This window comes from Notolabrus celidotus, chromosome 6, assembly GCF_009762535.1.
Source record: "Notolabrus celidotus isolate fNotCel1 chromosome 6, fNotCel1.pri, whole genome shotgun sequence".
NCBI classification, from domain to species: Eukaryota; Metazoa; Chordata; class Actinopteri; order Labriformes; family Labridae; genus Notolabrus; species Notolabrus celidotus.
In genome coordinates, this window is record NC_048277.1 from 14,992,724 (window position 1) to 15,017,840 (window position 25,117).

General features: G+C 40.0%; 2 protein-coding genes across 3 annotated transcripts; both read right to left on the bottom strand.

Moving 5' to 3' along the window:
• Nucleotides 1–346: 346 nt before the first annotated feature.
• zgc:123278 (uncharacterized protein LOC641569 homolog) lies at nt 347–2,692 on the bottom strand. Its single transcript, XM_034685376.1, has 6 exons — nt 2,596–2,692; nt 2,411–2,495; nt 2,250–2,315; nt 1,912–2,075; nt 1,695–1,806; nt 347–1,291 (listed from the first exon to the last, which is right to left on the bottom strand). The coding sequence occupies exons 1-6, from the start codon at nt 2,635–2,637 to the stop codon at nt 1,173–1,175; spliced, it is 588 nt and encodes a 195-aa protein (XP_034541267.1). The 5' UTR covers nt 2,638–2,692; the 3' UTR covers nt 347–1,172.
• A 1,241-nt stretch (nt 2,693–3,933) lies between these two features.
• Nucleotides 3,934–24,405, bottom strand: LOC117814195 (GTPase HRas). 2 transcript variants are annotated; one of them, XM_034685378.1, is made up of 6 exons: nt 24,113–24,405; nt 12,264–12,414; nt 11,276–11,454; nt 9,699–9,858; nt 6,903–7,027; nt 3,934–6,701 (listed from the first exon to the last, which is right to left on the bottom strand). In XM_034685378.1, exons 2-5 carry the CDS (start codon nt 12,372–12,374, stop codon nt 6,908–6,910), a joined length of 570 nt encoding a protein of 189 aa, XP_034541269.1. In that variant the 5' UTR covers nt 12,375–12,414; nt 24,113–24,405; the 3' UTR covers nt 3,934–6,701; nt 6,903–6,907. The 2 variants fall into 2 exon arrangements, with proteins under 2 accessions (XP_034541269.1, XP_034541268.1); XM_034685377.1 differs by having other exon boundaries at nt 12,264–12,417.
• Between the last annotated feature and the right edge of the window lie 712 nt (nt 24,406–25,117).

Genomic DNA, 25,117 nt, shown 5'->3' on the forward strand with positions numbered 1-25,117 from the left:
TATCTTTAAGTTACTCTTAAGAAAAAATGCTTAATCTATATTATACTTTTGAAGCTTTAATGCTGTATTAAAACTTTCCAACTAGTGAAAAGTAGTTTTTACAACCAGCTGTCAGTAATTGGGTGGACTTCAACATGCATTAAGACCATAGACTGTAAAAAGATTGTATTTACAGTCTATGATTCAGACCAGTCACATCACTTATAGTCTAAACTCCTGTTAACTGTTGAAAAAGCAATGTATTGAATTCTCTCAAAGAATATCAGAATTTATCGAGTAGTACCAGGAAGATGTGAATTATGTGAAATCATTTTATTTTGAAAAAAAAATGAAATAGGGTATTTCTGTCACACACCACAATGCAGAAATTGTCTTCAAAATTGTATAAAACACTTTGATTTGCCATTTATCCTTGAAGTAGTTTCCACAAAGAAAACACACACTTGTTGGACATGACATTTTATTGTATTTAATATAATAATTATGTCACTTTTCTCAAGAGTCCAGTTTTTCTCTGTGGTTTTGTAGTTTAGACTTTGTGTCAAACTTTGAGATTAATAGATATGTTTTATAAATCAGTTGAATTTTTTTAATGAACTCAACAATTTTAAACACGTGCAACAATTTTTATCAATGTGCAAAACAAAGTTGGCCTACAGTAGACAATATATTTTAGGTTATAAAATAAGGAGAAATGTTGAAATCTTCAACTTTTTACTCCCCTCAAACTTAAATTATTTCCACAGTGTGAGAGACAAATCATCCTTTATTGGGCTGCATATGGCAGGGTGTGTGTTCCTGAAACTACCCATAGATCTATTCACGGGTCAGTAGTCCAAAACATTTCTAGATAAGGCAGAATAAAATGAATTCTCTATGTGCAGTCAAACAAGGTTATAAAATGATCCGGGGCAATAAAGTCAGGCATATGCCTAAGCAGCTGGATATGTTCAGATGAAAAAACACTCAAAAGCATGTTGAAAAGTGCACTAAATCTTCACCAAACATAATCAAAAATTTTGTATCTATCAGGCTTGATATTTACTGGACAAGCAGAATTAATTAATGACACAAACATATGAATGGATACCATTGATAAAGGAAAAGAAACACAAAATCACAGTCAGAAAACAGAGTCCTAACAAAAATGGTCGTGAAACTTTCACCAGAGACTAGCAGTTTGTTTCATGTTCCTGCTGAAAATGCTGACCATCCTCCTCGGATAAACTCAGATACATACTTCCATCTGATTTGGAAAACACCTGTGCTTGTCTGTGGAACTGCAGCCAACCTAAAAGAAAGAAAAGAGGAAAGGCCACAACAATCAAAACAGATTGACGAAGGCAAGTTATCTTCAGCCCTACATTTATGAGGGTAAGACCTAGATTCACATTTGATCACGTGGCCTTGATTTTACTCTCATAAAGAGTTAGCTCCAGAGCTTTATTTTGAAACTAGCTTTCTACCTGTGTGTGTGTGTGTGTGTGTGTGTGTGTGTGTGTGTGTGTGTGTGTGTGTGTGTGTGTGTGTGTGTGTGTTAAGGGCTATGTATGTAAGTGCTAAGGCGCTGCTCGCTCACACTTTGCAAGAGGTTTAATCTCCAGGCCTAATAAGTGTGTGTGTGTGTGTGTGTGTGTGTGTGTGTGTGTGTGTGTGTGTGTGTGTGTGTGTGTGTGTGTGTGTGTGTTACTTACAGGAGGCCTGTTCTGGCTCTGGATCGGGTTGATGTAAGAGGCTGCATAAAGGAGGGTGTTCTCCAAACATGACACACATCACCTGGAGGAGGCTCACAAGATCACATTGACCCTGTGAAGAGGAACAAAACACTGATGAAATACGGCAGTAAGAATCGTTATTCGTCTTGTTTTGAGCACATTCATGTCAAATAAGACATACAATTTAAAATCTTACATTTTTCCATTCATTAAGGTACGGCAGCATCACTTCACCGTTGCTGGACATAAACTTTCCTTTGAGCACCTTCATCTCCCGTGTGGGATTGACGTAGCACATGGGAGCAGTTTGAGGGTAGCTTTCCTCAAGCCACAGACACACAGGGATGTTAAAGGTCTCATCTTGTGTTAGAACAGACAGGAGAGGTAGTTGGATAACACAGAATGCAATAAAATAAAAAACTTGTTTGCCTATTTGAGATTTGAATAGATCACAATCTCAGTCACTGTCAGCTTCAGGTTAAATTTCATCTTTTTATATGGTTACAATAAAGTAGGACAGAGGTGTAGTGTTACCTTCAAACTTGACTGGAATGGTTCCAGTTAGACTCATCAAGTCTTTTGTGGTTCCATCGTTGTAAACTGTAAAACATTAAACAATCACTGTATCTTTAGACTGCTGTAGCAAACATATTTTGTATGTTGAATAAGTTCTGGAATACACATTTTGTTCTTACAGTATTTGTCCATCACTGGCACAAGGTGTTTGAAGTGAGTCACAGCAACACTTATCTCATGAGCCACATGCTTGCGCAGATATGCCTTCATATTAGAGGAATAAAAACAAATGATTAAAAGAACACTTAACATACAACTGGTAATAAATGGTGCTCTTCTTATAAATATTGATAGTTATTCTTACCTTAGGCAGCATTTTCTTGATTTTTTCCTCATAGTATGACATGATTACAGCTTATCTAAAGGAGAAACGTTCTCTGAGTGTCTTTCTGATCACCTGCCCTAGCAAACCCTTATTGTCCCGTCTGCACCGGGTTTATGGATAACCTCCTGCGGTTTATGACCCTTGAGAGCCAGTAAGAAAGCAGCCTCATGTTTATGCAAATCATCTGCCCTAAAAAGAGAAAAACTAGGCTAGACTGCTTTAAAAAACAAGACAGGAAAACATCAGTGACCCAAAAAACATACTTAGAAACAGTCTTTTAGAACTATTGATGACAAAATGACCAGTGGAGAAACCATGCTTTCGTGAGTGGATGATGAAACTGTCTTCTATATCTTTGGTTCAGACTTTTCCAACTCTCTTTTCTATTTATTCACTAGTTATATGATTAAAAAGCTTTCATCAATGATCTTTAAACTGACCTATATTCAAGCCGAAGCCATAAAACTACAGAAGCCCAAATGGGACATGCATGCATCCATTCATTTTATTTACTCCATTTTGGAGATAATGAGTCACTTCTGATTGTTTTCTCAAGTTCTAGACTTATTCTTCTTGTTAAGAACTCTAGTTATCCCTTGATAAAAAAAATATATTTAGTCTTTGATTGGCTGTACTCGTTTCTTCAAAGCTAACTTAGTCTGGGTCTGATTTGAGTTTAAAACATTCAACTTATTTGTATATTGTAAGAAAATGTGTGAGGGTAGGAATAGCCCTGTCATTGCTCAACCATACATTGTTTCCTTGATACTTCCTCTTTCCTCCTCAGTGGCTGTAGAGCAACCAAACAAATACACCTGACCTATTTTCTGTGCACCTCTACCACAGGTACTGCTGTTTTCTTTTAGTATGCAAACAATGTTTGTATAGTGAAGCAAATAGTGTGTATTATACCAACATTCACACCAACACACCTTATATCTTTGGGCATTGAAAAGGTTGTTTATCAGAGAAGATGTGCCATGTTTACTCATGGAATCAAAAACGTGTAAATCGCTCTGTGAAACTGTGTGAACTCACGGTTTATGGCCGTCCTTTGGACTTGTCCACATTGTGCAAACATCACAATCTCAGACATAATAATTCTGCCATACAAACAGGGACAACAAACAGGATAAGAACATTGATTAAGGTCAGCTGTGTTTATGCTACAGTATTACTTATTAAGTACTCCTGTAAGCATATCTGCTCCAGTCTCAGTTTGTACAGCAGTGCTCAAAGCAGCCTGTAGATGGCAGCAAATCTCAGATTTAAGAAACGCATGATATTAAAGTTAGAGGGTGAGGAGAAGCACACACGTTTTAATCTTGACATCTTTATTCCTGTCCTGCAATACATTTGCCACATGTTCAAAGAGTAAATACATCTTAAATAGCTAAACAGTTGACATTTTTTCACAAATTCTTCTTCAACACCCCAGATCCACAGTTTGCAAGGGAGAAACAAGCCCTTGAGCCCACTATGTCCTTGTGAAAAACTCCCAAATGGTCCATACAGTCTTTGTCATGCTCGCCAGGTTTTCTGACATGTATACTTGTGGTGTGCTGGCTGGAGTTTCCTGTGATGACATGATGGGGGTATTCTAAAGCAATGGTATTTCAGAAACATAGATTTGTGGAATTTTGTGGTTTTATCATGGATGTACTGTTTAAAGAGGGAGAGGACAAGCAAACACTATCAGGACTGTCATTACAGGTTACAAACACCACAATCTTTCGGTTTTAAAGGTTTGAGTACAAAGTATGAAAAAAGCCAACTTCTGCATTATCTCAAATGTTGTAAATTTGAAACACAACGCTTCTTTTTAAAAAAGATCTAAAGACTCAAACACATTCACAGATCGCATTCCTGCTCAAAGCAGAGAAATGAACAGTTAACTGATAAAAACAACTTGACCACTACCATCCACACAGTTACTAAGACTGATCATGATTCTTTAAGCCATTTCATGAATGAAAAAGTCACTTTAGCTGTACAAAATCATTTTCCCTTAAAGAAAAGCAATGGCAAAAGAACATTTGATTTTCTCTGATGGAAGAGGTCCCATGTTTTTGTGGTTTGCATAAGAAGCAGGGGGCCGAAATCTGCCAGTTTCTAAAACTTCACATATTATTGAACATGATAAATCGTCTACACTGTTTAAGAAAAATCTGAATTAAAAGTAACATTTTATAGCAATCGATCACCATCACATGTACCAATCTAAATATACGAAAATAGTAGCAAGACAATTGGCTTTTAATGGGCTCCGTCTAAACAATTCTAGTACGTTTTTCAGTCATGTTAAATAAGATCACGTTCAGACGCATAGCAACTGTAGATAACCCTTTTTTCATAATCTGTGTAGTGTTTTTAGGGACTCATTCAAATTTTATACAGCGCATGTTTGAACTCAAACACCTCTGACATTTTCTTAGTTGCACACAAACAAACAGACAAAACAATGCAGCAAACAAAACACACAGTCGTCTCAGGTAGAACTCGCTGCATACATGAGGTACAAACTAGCAAACAGATAAGGCAAAGTCAATACAGAGCTGTCTTTTTCCACTAAGGCAGCAAAATAACGCAGATGTGGAGAGCACAAGCTAGTTGATACTATGCACTCTTACATACACGGTAAGTCTGGTTCTGACATGATTAGCACCCGACCTGTTATTGTTCCATCTAAGAGCTGAGGTGATAAAGAGAGAGAAGAGCAGTTTGAGGGTAGTATGGTGTGTGTGTGTGTGTGGGGGAGAAAAAAAAACTCAAGTTCAACTCTGAGGCAGAGATGTGTTTCACTCTGAAAGCTAACCAGTGACATCCTTAACCCTGGTTTACAGGACTGCTAGGTGAGACATCCTGGACCCTGATTCCTGAGCCTTATTAACCACATGGAGTGTTTCTTGCAATAAAAAGAAGAAGATGTTATCACCATGTGTTGGATAAAAGTTGGACGAAATGTAGGAAAAAGCAACTAGTCATTGTGTTTTCCTCCTTTCGACAGGCCTCTCCAAGTTTTACAAAGAAAGATGACAACTTAATTTTCCTGCATGGTACCTCTCCTTTCTAAATCAGATGAACACAGGAAAATTAGTAGCCGTGAGAGGTGGTTTGATCCCAATGTTCTGGGTAACCGAGAAGAATCCTATTGCACCTGAACCTACGTACACTAGCCATTACTATTATTATTCCACAACGATACCTCTTAGCAGAGACAAGTAGAGAACTGCATACTGGACATTTATCTTGCTTTAAATTCTCAATTGAACTTTTCTATTCTAAAAAAAGAGGATCCAAATTGTATCAGGCAGGTTAATGAAGAGTGTTAAACCAGGTTCCATAAGATGAACAACCTTTCTTACATATTGCTCCGTGACTTTTAAATTCTGTGATCACAAAAAAGTTCAGTATCAAAAACAAAATCTGAGATTTCTTTTTTTTTTTAAACTGTTAAAAAGCAACAACAACAAATCATAGACTTTCCCATGTCAGCCTCCACCCTCTGTTTCCAGTACAATAAAGGGACAACACAGACTTCTGAGAAAAACCAAAGGCATGTAGAGTGGGATAAGGAGAATATCTATGCAAGAGGTGTTAGGGTAACTAAATGTCCATTCCAGTCTTTTCCATTTAAGTCAGTCAGTCCTTCCAGTGGGCAGGCGGGGGGGGGGGGGGGGTTAGATTTTCAAGGTGGGAAGAGGTCGGAGACACCCCTTTCAAGACCAGTGTTGAGACTGAAAACAATAAGTTAGCAGGGATCTTGTGGAGCCACCCAGCGAGACCACACTGGAGTCGACAAAGAGTCATTAGTGGTGTTGCTCTCAGGTCGACGTGCGAACCAAAAACTAAAATAGGGCCAGACCAGGCGAGTTCAGGTAGCCATTAAGGCAACAGTCCAAATCCTCCTGTCCATAAAGGTCCATGGTACAGTCAGCTCTGGTGGTGTCCTTTAGGGCCTTTGCTTCGATCATCCTCTTTTTGAAAAAGTTTATATTTCATCATTGAGTTGTTTCATCGTTCTTTCTGTAAGTCCATGCTGCCGCTACGCACTGTAGCATTTTTTCTAAATGTGCAACAGTCAGCTAGGGAGAAAAAAAGACAAGAGAGGGACAGGTGTTAGTGCAACTATTTGGTTTCTGGGGAAACTAAGACATAGGCAAAAGTACAACAGTAAGGGTATCTTCTGCTGGAACTAGCGTTCACGTAACAAGTGTGATACCATAACTCCCTCTGCTTAACTTTTATCTGTCAAAGACAAACAAAACATTTCCCCATTGTCTCACCTGCATCACGATACCACACAGCGACAGCTCATACAGTCCTGACCGCTCTCATCAGGTGGGTTTAGCTTCCTCAGCTTATGATGTCTGATCTCTCTAACCAGTGTATAGAAGGCGTCCTCTACTCCCTGAAAACACACAGACAGGTTATGGATCAAATTTAAACACCCAAAACAGTCAGTCATAAGAGGAGTACACTCATCAACATTAAACCTCTCAGGTGTACTCACTGTTGAGCGGCATGGAAACATCAGCATAGTAACCCTGATCATTTCAGATACTGTTAATCAAAAACTCATAATGACTAATTTATTGCTAAGCTTTGTGCACACTCTTGGTCTGAATGACAGGCTTTCTGCGTGTTCAGCGATGAATGTACCTGCACAATGTGTAACAGTGAGTCAGACACAGTTTGAGCAGCACAGCGACCTCTCCTCATGGAGGCCTTCAAAAAATACTGTAACTCTGTTCTCAAGCCAATATATCCTACCTATGAGTCACTGCCTGCGGTATAACAAAATGTTCCCAGCAACAAAAATCACTTCATACTGTGGGCAGTTCACTGTTCTGCATGTGCATGAATACATGTGCAAAATGTTTAAAAACACAGCCAGTTAAGGATACTGAGATGACCTGTTGCTCACTTTGTGATGCAGCATGGTTGAGCTTAACTCTACAAAGATGGGAGGCAAAATTACGTCCGCTTCACATAGGAGTGTTAGCTGCCGGAGGACTCTGGCTCTTGCCATCATGGCATTTACACAGGCTGCGTGTGTGCTGCATGAGATGCTGCAGTCAGCCTTGACTCTGGCACAAGTTTTACCCAAAATAAGACAGTTCTATTATCATATACTATCTATTATTAGAATGTTTGCCATACCTATACAGTAGTGGTTTCGGGGTTAAGCTCTTAAAAAATAATTTCATATGCATTAAAAAGTGTTCCTTAATTTATATATAGAATACTGTAGCTGTGTGCATAGACACACACACACACACACACACACACACACACACACACACACACACACACACACACACACACACACACACACACACACACACACACACACACACACACACACACACACACACACACACACACACACACACACACACACACACACACAGTGACAGAGAAGAGGGTAGAGATGTAACCTTATGTTATTTGATCTGTAAAACTATGTACCTATGAATTATGACTGTTTGGGGCAAAGACCCACGGTGAGGCAGCTTTTTATTATTAAGGCCCACGCCTGTGGAACACCCTATCTGAAGATCTGAGGGCTGCATATAGCATAAATATTTTTAAAAGCAAACTCAAGACCTACCTTTTTAGTCTCTCTTTTAACTGAGTTTTATTCTTAACAGTTTTATTTATTTATTTATTTATTATCTAGTTCAAATTGTATTCACTTTTATTATACTTTATTTATTCATATACTTATTTATTTATTTTAAGTATAGCAGCTTATTGTCTTTTAATGGTTTAATATTTTAGTGTTTTGTTATCAATTACATTTATTTATATTTTGGTGATTTTAATTTCCTGTGTTGAGTTTTAACATCTTATTTTACCTCCAGTGTTTCCTCATTGAGATATCATAAGAGCATTTCCTCAGTTCATTCAGCAACTTATTTTTTATTTATTTTTTATTTTTTATTGTTTTTATTACTATTGTTGCATATATTGTGTTCTTGACCTTAGGATTGTGGGGTGGGTTTGGGGTTGGGCAGGATCTTTTTCTTAATTGATTCTATTTTAGGTTGTTTTTATGTAAAGCACTTTGTGTTAATATGCCATTGTATGAAAAGCGCTTTATAAATAAAGTCTAATTGATTGATTGATTGATTGATTGATTGATTTGTTGTCCATATAGAAGCAGGCCTTTGGGTTCTGTACAGGTGTCAAGGGTTGGCCTTATCAGGAAAGGTTCTTGTTCACATGACAAACAGGTGCTCATTTTACACACAGACACCAGCTGAGCAGAGAGAGGGGCAGGGAGATAGATCTAGGTGGAGAGGGAGATTGAGGGAGATAGGAGGAAATATTTCCCGTAACATGGCTTGCCTGCAGCCAACATGATATGACAGCTTTGTTTCACAATAAAAGTTCAGCAGAGACTCTGATAAAGAGCTTTGCAAGTGACGTTATCAAAAAATTGTGCTGGGCACAACTTCCGAACAAAAACATAGTGTGAAAACGAAATGAGTCACTCCAAAGGAAGAGCAGATCAGGCTTCTGCTTTGGAAACTATTCCAGAAGTGCTACATACTATATTTTTAATGCTTGTGATGTAAACCTCACTGATACAAAGCCAAAAGAGATCTCAACTCTTCAGTTTCTGTCAATTTTGGCAGAGATCTGTGTGTGGGTTGCAGAAAAAATATGCAAGCCTTCTATTCTGCTAGATGGATGTGAACGTCAGCGATATGGACAGTGTGATCTGTTTATATGAAAGCTGAAATGAAAATCAAGCTGTTATGGAGCCATCATGTGACCAACACACTTCCTGTTTGAAGTGCCCATCAAGATTTAATTCAAATTTTGCCAGCTGGGTTCATCTCTGATTGGCCAAATAGTGTGAATGCATGGCTTGTGTTCTTTGCTAGTGTTTTGTCTGAATTCTCAAATGTTTCTGTCCCAACACATATTCACATATACAATGTCATTTTTCTTTTACTGGTGTGTTTGTGGCAGTCATTTGTAATATTTTATAGAGAATGTCCACATTTATGGTCAAATGGAAAGTGCAGACCTAATGAAGTTGTGTTGATGAGTGGGTCTTGATGCCGTACCTGTCGTGTCTTGGCAGAGGTCTCAATGTAAGGAATGCCGTAGGATCGGGCAAGTTCCTGGGCTTGCCTTGTGTCCACCGTGCGTGCAGGGAGGTCACATTTGTTTCCCACAAGCACCATTGGCACATCGTCTGAGTCTTTTACACGTTTAATCTGTTCCCTGTGAATTTGAAAACAAACACAATGCAATAGTTGTCATTTAATTAGCAATTTCCTTCATGAGCACTTCATTCTGTCCCAATGACATATGCCTAGTCTGGGATCCTCTCTGCTTCATAAACAACAGCAGCTCCACCGCTGGAGAGCAAACCACCTAGGGAGCTCTAGGACCCTGAGGAAGACCAAGGGCCCTGCCGGTGCTGGGCTGTGCTGCACTGCCGAAGGAGGGAGTTGAGGGAGGAAGGCAGGGAGGGGGAGGGACAGACAACAGGCAGGCAGTGAACAGCATTACCTCATCACTACAGCAGCCAGCGCCAAACGCCAGGCAGCCAGAGTGAGAGGAGTGGGTCAGATCAATCTATCTGCTCAGCCCTTCTTCTCTTTTGAGCCACAGTGCAGCAGGATGCAGCCTCTCCCGTCTGCCTGGCCCATCTGCAGGGAACACTGCTAATGGTGTTTATGATAACAGATGAGGCAGGTATTCTAAAACAAATAGAACTATCTAAAATCCTGGCAAATATTAAAAGCTGATATGATCTTATTTAACCGGTGCATATGTAAGCAAAGTAGATTGATGGGGCTGCAGCCCCAGCTTCAACTCCCGCTATTGTGGCTCTTTGCCACATGCCATCCCCATTCTCTATTCCCTGTTTGTCACTCCATCCATTGTGCTATTTCAATAAAAGGCATGAAAGGGCCCCCAAAAAACGTGAAAAAATGTCTCTGCGTGTGTTTTTCCCTGGAAGATTCACTAATGCTTTTGTGAGCTGCACAATACTTTAACATTGACACCAGCAGTTTAATCCAGGCCCAAAAAAGGCTGAGCTGCAATGGCAACAAGCCAGACAAAACAGTGTTTAATAAACTTAAAACCTGCAGATTTCTCAAGTAGGTAGCAAACTTAATATGCTGTCTCTTTTACTCCCCATGTACAAGACTGTCAAGAGAGTATCTAATATGATGAGACCAATAATGTGAGAAAGAGAGAGAGAAAAGAATGCTGTCATCTACAGCTGAACATCCCCCCCATACACACACCATACACCTCCCTTTCTCCTTCCCCGTCCTTGAAAGTGCTACCTCTCCCCCGCTCCTCTAATTGAGTCAGGATCGATTTCATTGGCATCATGCTGTAATCCTCCAGTTGGGGGCTAAGCTTTCTTTAGCTGTGTTAAACGCTACAGCATGACATCACCCAACTGCTGCAGGGAGCTGGCACACGTACATATACACACCCCTCTGCACCCAGACCCCATGGGAGTCCCTGCAACACACACTGCATAAACAAATACACACACCGACCATTAGGGGAGGACAGAGAGAAAATATATGTCCACCTAGGCTGATCTTTCATCCCCCCTGCATCCAATACAGTTACAGCATTGGAGCAACAGTCGTTGCCTTACTATTACACACACCTGTATTGATGAATGTCCTCAAAAGACTTAGTGTTGTTTATAGCGAAGACACAGAGGAAGCCCTCCCCTGTCCTCATGTACTGATCCCTCATGGCGCTGTACTCCTCCTGACCTGCAGTGTCCAGGATGTCCAGCAGGCAGGTCTCCCCGTCAATCACAACCTGCTTCCTGTACGAGTCCTGCAGAAAAAAAAAAGGACAAACTCCAACGTTTAGACAGGTGGTAAAAGAGCAGTCCAGTGGTCCACTTGTAGTCCTTAACAAAACATAGGCACATGGGGAATACTTCAGGTGGGATTTCAAGCTACTCAAGTTCTCCCATGCTCAGTCACTCAGTGCTATGCTGCAAACATGTGTACTGTGTATTAACAGGTATCTGTAATTCAATTCCCCATCCATCCCCAAGTCAAATGAACATCAAGAGATCAGAGGAGCAGGGCATCAGAGCCAATGTTTAGCCTTCCAGCACGCAGCCACAAAAACATGGAGTGCCGTCCCTTTGTTTGTTAGAGCATAGGGGCCAGGAATGCAAACACACAAAAAGGACATTGTCTGGCCAGAGGCAGGCGTGGTGAGAAAGAGAGGGAAAGAGTGGAGACAGAGAGGGAGAGAAAAAGAGAGAAAAGAGAGGAGAAAACATTCTCAGTGGCTTCCCTCTGCCGTGTCTGCAATGTTGGTTAATGTTTTATTTTGAGGGTAATATAATGATTATGGAGAGGCAAAATAAATATATTTCTTCATAAAAAAACAGTCTGACCATTTGGAGAGGAGCCAAAGTGTTTGATTAGGTAAATTAAATTAACTTGAGTAGTACTGAGCTGCCTTTCCATTGAATCAAGAAAATCTTGCTGAGCAGTGACTGGGGGGGATGGATTTATATAAAACATTTGGATACATACCCACCATGAGTGTAAAATGAGTGTACACCCACACAACAATTTAGAGACATTTCTGTGATCAACATGTAGAACATATAGAAAGAGTCATACCTCTATAGTGGGGTCGTACTCGTCCACAAAGTGGTTCTGGATGAGCTGGATGGTGAGTGCACTCTTGCCCACGCCTCCTGCTCCCACCACCACCAGCTTATACTCCGTCATCCTTGCTGCTGCTGCTCACCACGCGCACACACACAGAGCACTGCTGGGGAGAGAGGAAGAAGAGAAAAAGGTACAGGTTAGCACTCTGACATTACACAACTACAACATCATCACCATCAGGTATAAACTGAGCAACAGAGCTTTGTTGAGCTATTCTGTGCCACTTGAATGCTATGATGTATGTGTTCAATAGCTAGTGGTTCAGACAAAGCAAAACAATTAATAGCATTACAGAAACATTAGAGGTGTGTGTGTGTGTGTGTGTGTGTGTGTGTGTGTGTGTGTGTGTGTGTGTGTGTGTGTGTGTGTGTGTGTGTGTGTGTGTGTGTGTGTGTGTGTGTGGCTGAGGTTGAGACCCTCAAAGGGGAATGTGAAAAATGTGCCGAAGGTACTCGATGTTCCAATCCTCTCAAACTGTGTGAGCAGCAGAGAGTGTGTATGAGAGGAAGAAAAGCGGGGGAGACAGTGAAGGGGCATGACACCGGCAGACTGACCCTCATCACTCAGATTTCACATTTCTAATGCCTATCTTTGAACCCAAACGCCACAGCCAAAATAACCCAAATCAAATAAATCCATCCCAACAGAGTCATTGAAAAATCATATTATACATAGTGAAAGGGAAATGATGATTTTGTTTTCCCTGCTCATCAAAAAGCTAATTTACTAATGCTAACAAAATAGGCTCATGTTATGAAGCATTTTATGTTAGCTTTTCTTGCTACCGCTTTAGGGGTCAGGCCATAGAAGCAGCACAAGAGGCCTCAAACTGTATTTTATGACTTCAGGTGTGTCTGAAGTCGTCCCCAATGGACCATCTGAACCCACTCAATAGGTCTTGTCGATGCATCAGGGCTACACTGATGATAACTCAAGGCATGTTATGAAGGGAACATGTCAGTCCCTTGAGAAAACATAAGTGATATCCATTTCTATAAAATGAAATTTACACAACACAGGTGAAGCTGTATAACGGTTTATGGACCAAGAGGGTCCATAAACGAAAAAAACGATAGCAAAACTAACATTGAGAGGTCAAATCTGGACAACAAATCGGACTTAAAAAGACACGCAAAGTTCCACTGGGTTATAAACAAATAGTTGGAAATTTAGCTCACTTAAAAATATGTTGCTCAGATTGAGATGTCGTTACCTGGTTGGGTAGAAACACCTCAACAACAGTAGTACAGATGCTTCACAAAGCAGAGGAACATTTTAACAGGTGGGTCAGGATTGTTCCATTCATCTGGGAAAATTACCAAATATGCACGTTGTGATTTCACAGTGATAAGCATTGACTCAGCTGGAACAAGACACATAATACATCAATGCATAGACAACACAACGTAATACAAAGACGCACACATCCCCTGACATCCCCGCCTCCATCCTCATAACACTGCTGGTCAGTGAAATTCCAGCTGTGTTGAGTCACCACCAGGCAGAGAAAGTAGTCATATGGGTGTTTCCATTATATGCTTACAAGGTGTGACTCAGCTTAAATTGCAAATTCACCAAATTACCAAATTTATGACCTGAAGATGACCTGATCCCTCCAGCAGACGTGATGAGTCAGAGAAGAAGACATGCTGCTATGGTGGAGGTTTGGGAGGATAAATTCAATTACAAGCTACAGCTAGTATGACCCAGCCTATGGCTAACCACAAGTACAGTGTGCTGGAGGCCCTTAGCAACCGCAGGAGCCTCCCGTGGTGACGACTCCAGTTTTGACATCATGCAGACAACAATGAGTACGGTTATGTCATCACGGTGATGTCATCTCTGAAGTCAGTGCTCAGAGGAAAATCACTGGCACTGGATTTCTTTAACTTCACGTTTTCAAGTTTTACTTTCTGTTTGACAGTTTAAGAATAAAACTCAAGTGTAAAAAATGAAACAGGTCAGAGTAAAATAAGATCACATGGGATTAAGGATGACCACAATTAATCGATTATCGATTAATTGATTGTTAAGAAATTACTCGAAACACACATTTTTGTTATCAATTTTCCGTCACGTGGAACAAACATCATGTGGTCTCATATTACACTCATCTATCAGGGAGGTGTTTTAAGTTTAAAGCATGTTTCGATGTGAACCAGCTGGTAAAGGTGTTGCGCACAGCAGAGACGCTCAGCTGGCGGCTGCGGCTGTGCGTCAGGTCTCCACGTGCGCTTTTTAAAAGAGGATCAATACAAAACTGCTGCTAACAACAACACGGACACAAAGGTTGACAGCTTTAAACAGGATATTTCCCACCTTTGGATACGAAGGCAACAGACAGGTGGGAAATTCTGGTACGCTACGTTTACAGACCAGCATCATCAGAGCCGTCTGGGCTTTTCTCCAGCGGGACTGATTATGACCCGGTTGCGCTCCTGGCTGACACCTGACCGAATACACATGTTTATTTTTCTCAATAAGAACGAGTAGACGAAAACTGGACACTGTGAGACTGAAGTACTTTTCTGTTAGTATTATGAGTCTTCACTTTATAAGATTATGTCCGCGGAGAATATTTTAATGAGCCTGATCGTTGATATTCTGCGTGTCAAACGTGTGCCCGTATTCAATCCAGTCAGCATTTTGTTGCTGTAGAAAATACAATCTAGGGGGAAAACAACCTATTTGGCATAGTTTTTGACGTAAGAATAATAATGGGGTTTTTTTTATCAATTAATCGATAATTGATCGTTAACATTTCCAAAAATCGATCACGGAAAATACTTAAAATGTACATCCCTACATGGGATTTAACATCCTGGTCACATCATTGACGGTCTCACTTTGCTAAATGCTCCTTAAGTGAGCTGAAGGTGAGAGTCACTGACCTGCACCTAATGTTGGAGTATGCTGTCAATCTGCTCCACGGGTCTCATATGTCAGGGGTTCCCAAAAGTGTGGGTCGGGACCCCCTGGGAGCTCGCAAGACACAAATGGGGGGGTTGTGAGATGTCTTCCAGAATGTTTTTATTTATTTTTTTAGTTATCTAAAAATATGTATTATTATTTATTTTACTTTATTTACCTTGCTTTCTTATGTTTATCTTCCTTTTTTAATTATGATTATTCTTTTATTATCATTATTATGTTTGTATTTTTTGCATTTATTTGTCTTTTCTTCTCTTTGTTGGTTTTGTATTACTTGAATATAATTTGTTAACTTGTGGTGAACAAAGAAATACTGAAAAAATGCAAAAAGAAAGTTTAAGTTATCTAAAAATAGTAAATTTGACCCATTATAGTCAAAAATATCGACAAAAATAGTGGCTAAACTTGAAATAAAACCTTGAAAATAGAAAAGGTAATGAGTTTCTGCCTTTCTTTTAATCAGATGACTCCTCAGTTTAGGGTTAGTGAACAGTTAATTATCAAAAGCATCAGTAGCGGTAGGTTAATTCATAACAGCACAGGAAACACAGCCACATGCTCATATCGGTAAGCTAATTTTATCCAGACCAGCTAAATGAAGCCACATTAAATCACTTCAAGGGGCAGCGGGGTTGAGAGTCTTTGACACCTATATTTTTTGGGTCACAGGCCGAAAAGTTTGGGAACCCCTGTCATATGTCATTTAACCTTCTCCAGAACTTCAACTGTCACCCATAACATAAAATTACACAACATGCAGCTTTATTTCCAAACTCCTTACTCACTACAGAGCATTAAATATTGGCCAGCTGGAGCAGAATATACACAAGCGCCCTCTCTCTAGTGCTCTATATCCCAAAGGAGCATGCACACACACACAGACAGACACAGACACACACAGCTGGAGTGAATCTGAAACTCATCTTGTAGAAAGAGTAGTAACAGGTGACAGGAAGCTGGTGTCTGTACAGTTTAACATGCAAAGTAGAAAAGAAAACAAACCTTACGAAACTAATTCATTCTCAGGGAGTCAAAAGTAACCGACATGCACCTATTTTTATCTCTGGGTGTAGTGAGGTAAAAATAGAATCTGCATGCACCTCTTTAAGAACTCTTGTGTCTGATGTGGAAGTGTGCTGATGTGGGGACAGGCTCAGATCAGCCAGCACTAAGACTGGCTCACTGAAGTTAATGAGTAACAGAAAAGCAGACTTGCTACCTGACGACACAGCCATTTAGTGGCTCTTATTCAGTTACACATTTAAACACACGTTCCTGCTACACGTCCTTGATCCGTTTAGTCATATCTGGCCGTAATGGAACAGGTAGCCCTGAACACCATTACCAATATCAACAATGGCATCCTTGTAAAAACAGCCTCCCTGCTTTAATTCTCAAGCACAACAGGAAGAGAATTATCCCGACCCCTCAAACATTAAGCTTCCTCTTCCCTCACTTTATATAAATCAACCTGGTAGGCTGTGCAGGCCGGCCTAGCTGGAGCTCACAGCCTGTGGCAGAGCTGCAGTGCTAGCTTTGCTCCTCACAACCTCCTTTAACCAAATAAACAGCAGCTGTGAGGAGAGCAGAGACCTGTACAGGGCGGCAGACACACACTGTAACACTTATGGCTGCCGGTGGCTTCAGGATCATGTCTGGGCAAAAATCTCATCAGAGTTCACCTGTTACTCTTCCTCTGAGATCCATTTCTTGTTGAGTTTTACTGATTAAGTTAACGGGACAAAGAGAGGTACTTTCCATTGAGGGATATTGTGTATGAAAATCCATGCCACAAAAGAGCGCTGAAATTAACTGATAAGAAGTAAAGGTGGAGAATGTAGGCCACACTTGGATAACAGCATACAAAAATAAAAGATTGGCTCCCTCACACCCCCTCAGCTCTCCAGATTCAGACACGGTTGGTTGCTGCACTTCTTCTGCATAACCACATCTCAAGTGTGCACCAGCCAAACAATTAACATTTACAGCCTAAATAGCAAATTCAAAGGACCCGTGCCTGCTACCAGGAGACCAGAGGCAGGAAAATAGACGGCCGTGCCATCTCCCCTCTCGAACTAGGCCATGACAGCAGCTGATTAATAATCCACACATACATATGGAGATGAGTGGCCAAATTAATCATTGATAGAGATGCTGTCGCTTTCTCACAACCACTTGTTGTGAAGGGGGGCAGACAGAGAGAGAGGGGATGAGGACACAGCCGCTGGAGATCACAGTTATCAGAGCGTGTATCAATAGTTTTACATTTCCTTATCTACAGAAGTATCCGTCCTATGTATTGTGCAACACTGCAGGAGCACTCACAGAATATGCAACATGAGGCCAGATTTTAAAACATACATCCAACTGTATTAGGCTTGTATAATTCCATGTTTTTTTTTTAAATATGAGCTCATCAAAGGTGAGTGTCCAAAGCTCCCTGCTTCAAATGACCACGTTCACCAACTTCACCACATGACACTGAAACTGGATTCATTCCAGTTTGATACTCGCATTGAAAAATCAAGCACCATGATCAACGAACTAATCCTAGGGCCCTATGATTTCCACGTTCACGAAATCGCAGACAGAATTGCAGAATTGGCCAATAAAAACGGAATCTACTGTTAAACGCGGAATATCGTGGAAATTGACATAATATGACTGAAATGCTGTCATCAGGAGTAGAAGGAACGTTTGTCTGGGGAAATGTTTCCGGGGACCGCTCATTCGTGGCATCACCCGTGCATCTCCTCACAAACACTCACCCGCCTCCTCTTGAAATAAACAACATGTCAAAGCGGCCACCAGAAACACCAGCCAAGTCTGCAAAAAACTACGAAACTCATCTCTTACTCCAAAATACAGAGCTGAACAGCTGATGTGTTGCATCAATAAAGGATTTTTGCATTTCATTAACCAACATTTTATTCACTGACAGAAAAAGGCACACTATATGATGGTGAAATAAGTGTAAAGGGTAAAAACAGAATTCTAAAAAGGAAAAAACTGAATTTGGAAAAAAATAAAATGGATTTCATAGGGCCCTATAATCCCATACTAAAACCTATTAACTCTACATACATGTACCCCATCAGTTAGGGATGTAACAATACACTCATCCCACGATTTCCGATTCTCTACGATTTTCAAGAAAACTGGATTGAACTCAAAATTTAAATAACCATTATTTTATTTCAATTCTCAGATATGGACAGTTGCAATATATATTTTTTCTCTTATATTCATTTGTAAACAAAGTAATCCTTTTTTATTTTTAAGGTGTTGTAACTCAAATAAAACCACTGCACACTTTTTTCAGTACCTTACAAAAAAACTAAAAATGGCCACACAAAAATACCTTGTTGGTAAATTTCAGAACAATTATGAGATGGAAAATGAACAATTCCCAAGTGAAAGTATTAAATATTAAAACAAATGAGTTAAAACTCTTTAAATTAGGGATGTACATTTCAAGTATTTTCCGTGATCGATCTTTGGAAATGTTAACGATCAATTATCGTTTAATCATTTAAAAAACTTGAACATTTTCCATGTAAAAAATAAGGTAGAATATGTTTTTTCCCCGAAATCAAATTTTCCATCACGACACAATTTATATTAATGAGGGTATTAAACAGCTACAGATCGTATTGAGGTGTTCAAAATGTAAACACACTGAATATCAACGTGAGGAGCAGGCTCATAATCTCCGCGGATGCAGGTCATAGAGTGAAGACTGTGGATTTACTGCAACAGGACAACTGAACAGTATTAGTCTTATAGAACTACTATTCTAGCTCACAGTAGCTAGCGAAGCTAATTTCAGGTACAATGCTGTGAAAGCGAAGATTGTAACTTCAATCAAAGCCAGATAAAAGTCAGCAGTCTGTGTTTTCCTATCAGACAATATTAGGCTGTTTAGATTTTAAGTAAGGAATAACAGAAGGTAGTTTCAGTTTGAAAATCAAAGTCCTGTAACTTTAAAAGCTCTTTGGTGTGCACATGATGACATCAGGGGCTGTTAGCTGATATGCTAAGTTTAGGATGCTACATGATGACCTAAAGCCATGCATGTGTCGTATTACGTGATGATGACATGTGTACATGAGGTAGCCATGCTCAGAGTTCAGGGGGAGTAATGTGAGTGCAGGTCAACAAGGGGACTGAGGAGGGGGGACAATCATGCTTTAGCACAGTAAGAGGCAACTTGTCCTGTAGTGAGTGTGCCACAAGTATCAGCCACTAAAAGGTCAGGTCAAAGTATCAGAATCAATGTAAGCACAAAAAAATGGTATCAGAACAACTCTTGGGGCGATATAATCCGTAACGCTGAAGCAGGTTTCATACCTAAAGTCCAGTTTGTTTGACTTGTGGGAGTGCTCTGTACTGTACTCACGTGCAGGACACTTCCTTGGCCCTAGCACTCAAAAACTGGGCACAAACTAAGACAGGCCTCACAGCTCTTCTGTCATCTACAGATCAGTGACCTATTCCTTCCAAAGTCCCCCAAAACAGCTCCCTTTGTGTTAAAAAAAAGCAGTGCCATACAAAACGTTGATGTTTAGGTCTATTTATAGCTCTTCACCTCCAGCCTGGGAAATTAACAGTTCGTTTTGAAACCCTAGAGCCTGCCTGGACAAGGAGGATAATCTTACATGACAGCTTATGGAGGGTGTGAGTGGAGAGCAGCGAGAGGGCTGATGGGAGAGTAGAGGGCGAGGCAGAGAGAGGGCTACTCTGACTATGTGCCAAGGGCAGAGAAACCACAGGACAGAGGGAGGGGTCGACCTGGACACTGAAAGATGGATAAAGAACTAAATAATGAATATGCTCATTCTCTATCATTTTATACATAACAACAAATATGTATTATTCACTCTTGATTCTCTGTAGCCTACTTCAAAAAACACATGATATAATAAAGTGGGCATATGAATGGTCACCTTCCTCAACATGCATCCTGCTCTCCATTAAAACTCCTAATTGGTTAAAGGATCCATACTGGCAGAGCCACAAGCCCACTGCAGAGATAATAGATTTTTAATGGAGAGATGATGGTAAGGAGACCCTCTCTAGGGAGGTATCACGGTCGAATACTGAGACTCCAAGACCCATCCTGGAGCCTTGATAGCCCACCACACCCTCCCACCACTCTCCAATGACATCATCCTCCTAAACAACATCTGAACATTAGTGATGACCGACAGCTAAAACCCACTATTCAGCTCTCTGAGGCCGATAAAACACATGTGACTGGGTTCTCAAGGCACATCTTGGGAGATGTACTCACGTAAAAGGCTTATTTAATTCCTCCTTAAGTGTAAAAAGTCCAAAAATAGACTCAAAATATGAATGACATCTTACATTTTCTCAATGAAAATCTACAAATGAAAAAGTTCTCTCCCCCAACACGCTCTCTTTCACAAACATTTAGATAAAGACGTTCTCTGTGCATCTGTGTGTATGATCGTGTGCATGCTTAAACAAGCAGCTCTTAAAGGCACCGGAGGACCAGTGACCTTTTCCCCACTGGGTCATCCTTTCAGCTTGTTGGGCAGGGTGAGACAGTTGAGGCAGCAGCAGCAGCAACAGAGATGAAAAGGCCAGCTGACCTCCACACACAAAGAACTGCAGTTAGAGGAGCCATAAGGGTTATCATTGGACACCCGAGCGCCCGAAACTCATCAGCAATAAGTGGAATCAGAGCATGTTGGCCAGCTGTTTGAGTGTGTGAGGGCACGTGAATGAACTTGGTATGAAAGTATAAAGTGGAGGTGATGCCCTTAAGAGTCATTAAAACATATATAACATAAACAATCCTCAATTTGAGTTATCACTATAGGAATTATGGATAACTATATCAGGTCAGCAGTAAGACAGTGCTTTACAATGAAAACACCCTCTAATGACTTAATCTGTACAAGTCTGACTATTTCAAAATGTAAAAGAACAAACATTTTATATATCAAACTTCAATTTAATTAAGAGTGTAATTGGATTCAGAAACAATAGCATTGAGTCAGTTGATCAAGACTGTTTAAAAACACTCCTAAAATCTGTCTATACAAGATCACAATCTGGGCCATTTCAGGCATCCACAGAATGCTTCAACATGTTCACAAAAATGCAGCATAAAAGGTTATCGCTTGTAATATCTTGGCATCCAAAACAGTCACTCTCATTTTGGCCTGCAGCTGGGCACCTCCCAGGCTACAGCTGTTCATAGAAAGGGACAAGAGATTCACAGTGCACCTCTATCACTGGCTGGACTAACTCCAGCTGTTTTACAGCTGCCTGAAATCTCTCTGTCACTCGGAACGCTACAGATGGTAATGTCAAACTCAGTCAGTGAAAGTCAAACTTACTCATACTAGCTTGTATGATCACGGAAAAACTATAAACTATTGTACATATGACTTATGTTGATGATGTCGTCAGCAGCAGCAGCAATGATGCTGTGGTGGATAAAAAGATGAGATATGAACAGAAGTAAGATAATGTGAACAGCATGAACACCTTCTTTTTCGTATAGGGAACTGAATGTTAAGCTCATCCTGAAGTGACTTTGATGTCTTTTTTTTATTAACACTTACAACAGCTATGGTAGGTGAATGTATCCTCTCATCAAACAGCCTATATAACCTTCTTTTAGTGAGTTTAACCAAGGATGGGCTCACAAAGTAACTTCTGATACATTGTGATACCACACAATACCTAAAATGCCCACAATAACTTCATGCTGCAGCAATTCTAAAGAATACAAAATGCCCCTGGAAAGTAAAGTGCAGGGTTAATTTCATTAGGGCCAAGGAGTCAAGGAGTCAAGGAGTCAAGGAGTCATGAGGGTAAGTCTAAGGAAAACTTGTTCAGAGAGCTGTATTGTTTTTAAATTAAATATATAAATATTTTTAATTTATGGCGCCAGTGGTCTTTTCACCCTCATGTTATGTTTGTTTCTCAGTAACAGCAATATTGTCCATGGGTCATTCAAAAGTGTCAGAAACCCCAAAAATCCCAATATTTAAAAAAAAATCTCATTTTTAACTCTATTACTAACTATTTAAATCAATATTTAGTGCAATGGTGTTCTTTAATTCTCACAGATGATAGTTCAATGAGGATAACTCACTCATTTTTTTCATGAAAATGAATGTTAAACCTTGTTTTAATGTACATTTAAAAGACCTAAATATAAATAAAATAGTTTTACATGACAGATTTTTGTTTATATTATTTTACATTTTGATTTTTTTTTCTTTTTATGAAGGTAAGTTGATAAATTAACACAAGACCTCTTCTGTCACATGCTGCCCAGATTTATATGCTGTATTAAGCTGCTTTGGAAGGCTCATATTGCCTTCTTAAAACATACTTTTATCGCAGAGCCTTCCTGGATTTTATCTGAATTTTATTTGACTTTATTTTATTTTAGCCGTCTTAAGAAATATATTTTGAAAGAATTGTATTCCTTAAAAGTTCTTCTAGGGGTATTGTATGTCTTTTAAAATGTGTTTTATTTCTTTATCTTGACTTGTGTGTTTTTATGATCTGCCTGTTTTATTTTGCTGCTCATGTGAAGCACTTTGTAACCTGTTTTTTAAAAAGTGCTCTACAAGTAAAATTATTATTATCATTATTATAAAATTGACTTTAAAGCTCCTGTGAGGAACTTTCTGTTTGTGTTGACTTTGGCGCCCGCCTGACTAAGTGTTTTGCTTATTTTGTCCTGTACATGTGTAAATTATGTTATCTCCTCCCGCTTTCAACTAACAGTCAACTATTTCACTCATTAAGAATATTTACTGCAGAAAAAGGGGTTTTCTTTGATGCACTGTCAATCACCTCATCTGAAACCTACCCCCTCACAGCGATTTCAGGCTTAAAAATAACAAAACAGAAATGATCGATTCCTTTTCTAAAAATCTTGTTTGCTTTTCTAGGTCCCAAAAAGCCATCACTGTTAATTTTAGTCCATTTCATGACCACTTAAAAACTCCTCAGAGTAGCTTTAAAAGGGGTCAATTTGACCCGGAACATAACAGGAGGGTTAATAGTATGGCACGCGTCAGGACCACCATTTATCTCGGTATTGATGTTTTTTCCCACACCTGCAAATTTGCACAATTAATTCTGGTGATGTTTACGACACCTCTGGTCGGTGAACGGTTATCCTTTCGTGCAGTCATATTTCAGTGATATTGAATCTAGTACTGTCATGGCCATCTTTAAGCCATTAGAGCTTGCAAAATGGTGTTGACAGCAGCTTTCGGGGGGGGGGGGGATCCTAAATCAGCTCTGTAAATGCACTGTAATGGAATCTAACTTCCGCAGTGATACATTCAGTTTTTACTCTGTGACGGGGCGTCACCCTACTTGCCTGTGTGGCCACTACAGGCAGCAGCAGCAGCAGCAGCAGCAGCAAGCACACTCAAGATTGTCTTCACATTTCACTAAACTACAGGGAGTGACTTCCCCGCTATAGCTGTTTTCACTTACATACATTCAGTTTCTTTTAGTGAGGTGAGGGGGAATTCAACGCGGTTTCGTTTTATTCCAAGTTCTAATACCCGAACTCAAAAAATAGACTGTTATTAGAAAGAAGTGTGTATTTTACAGACATTCAGACACAATCCAAACCTTTCTTTCTCCCATACATGTCACCATGTCTGCAATGATAGCATGAGTAGTTGAGCTCGATAGATAAAGCGTGAATTAAAACGTAATAATAGCTAGCTAACATGTTTCAGCTGCACTCTCCAGCGGTGCTTCTAAATAAATGAAAGCATTTTTTCAGGAGTATAAATAGATAAAACACAGTCACTACCGACATATTTCGGACACTGGAATGTGCACTGCATACTTACAACAAGCAGGGGTCTAATTAGCGACAACAGCGACGTTTCGTCCACAGGAGAAGAGAAAAAAAAATCTTAAACTCTGTTGCCTCTCAGCTGGGAAAATGAAGACGAAACAAAATGTTCTTGGTCTGCTTCCCGCCGCCGACAGATATCTGCACCTTGTTATCTCCGGGAAAGTGTTTGGTTTTCAGAAGCTAATAGCCACCAAAGCATTCATTGGTTCTGGGTGAAGGGAGCCCGCGTTGAACAATGTGCTTCCACAGAGAGCAGAGGAGATGAGGAGTGTAGAGCCCACGCCCAGCTCTATCAAACATAGATCCGCCCCGGTTACCATGCATGTTACTGCTGCATTCAAGTCCAATCGGAAATATGGAAACTTCGCTATGAAAGGCAGATCACCCCTAGTAGTCACAGCTGAGCTTACAGTCTTTCTCAATTGCTAAAACACATTTCTTGACATCCACCACGCTTTTATCACTACTATAACCACAAAACCCAATTTTCAAACTACATTCACCAAACCTCTGACTCTTCCTGCAAAACCAAACAATGTTGTCAGATAATACCTAGAGGTGTGAAAAAATATTGATACAGCATATATCGCGATACTTTGACCTCCATTATGATATCGATATTTCAACTCTTAAAGGCACTGTGAGGATTTTTTTAATGGCTGGGAAACAGACTAAAACTGATATTGATGCCTCTTTATGACCCTCAAAAACAAAACAAAACATCCACAACAACACTGATACCTTCTCTGTTGTCATTTTTAATGCCTGAAACCACTCTGAGGGGGTAGGTGTCAGAACAGATGATTGACGTCTGGCTTTAGAAACACTCTTCTTGGCTGTTTTCTTGGCAAATAATCACATTGTGTGATAAATCAAAATGTTGAAAGACAGTAGGGTGAGGTTGTTATCTAAAGACACTCATTTTGCATGTACAGAACAAGAGACAAGAGGTATCACTTTGTCCACAAAGGGGCGTTAGAATCAATACAAACCAAAA

Bases quoted from the DNA above. Each gene is read 5' to 3' on its own strand.
- zgc:123278 (XM_034685376.1), bottom strand. From the start codon at position 2,637: ATGTCATACTATGAGGAAAAAATCAAGAAAATGCTGCCTAAG. The intron at 2,496-2,595 runs GTAAGAATAACT...TCTAATATGAAG, and splicing joins TCAAGAAAATGCTGCCTAAG to GCATATCTGCGCAAGCATGT. The intron at 2,316-2,410 runs GTAAGAACAAAA...AATGTTTTACAG, and splicing joins GCCAGTGATGGACAAATACT to TTTACAACGATGGAACCACA.
- LOC117814195 (XM_034685378.1), bottom strand. From the start codon at position 12,374: ATGACGGAGTATAAGCTGGTGGTGGTGGGAGCAGGAGGCGTGGGCAAG. The intron at 11,455-12,263 runs GTATGACTCTTT...TTTTTTCTGCAG, and splicing joins AGTACGACCCCACTATAGAG to GACTCGTACAGGAAGCAGGT. The intron at 7,028-9,698 runs GTACGGCATCAA...GTGTGTTTTCAG, and splicing joins CCTCTGCCAAGACACGACAG to GGAGTAGAGGACGCCTTCTA.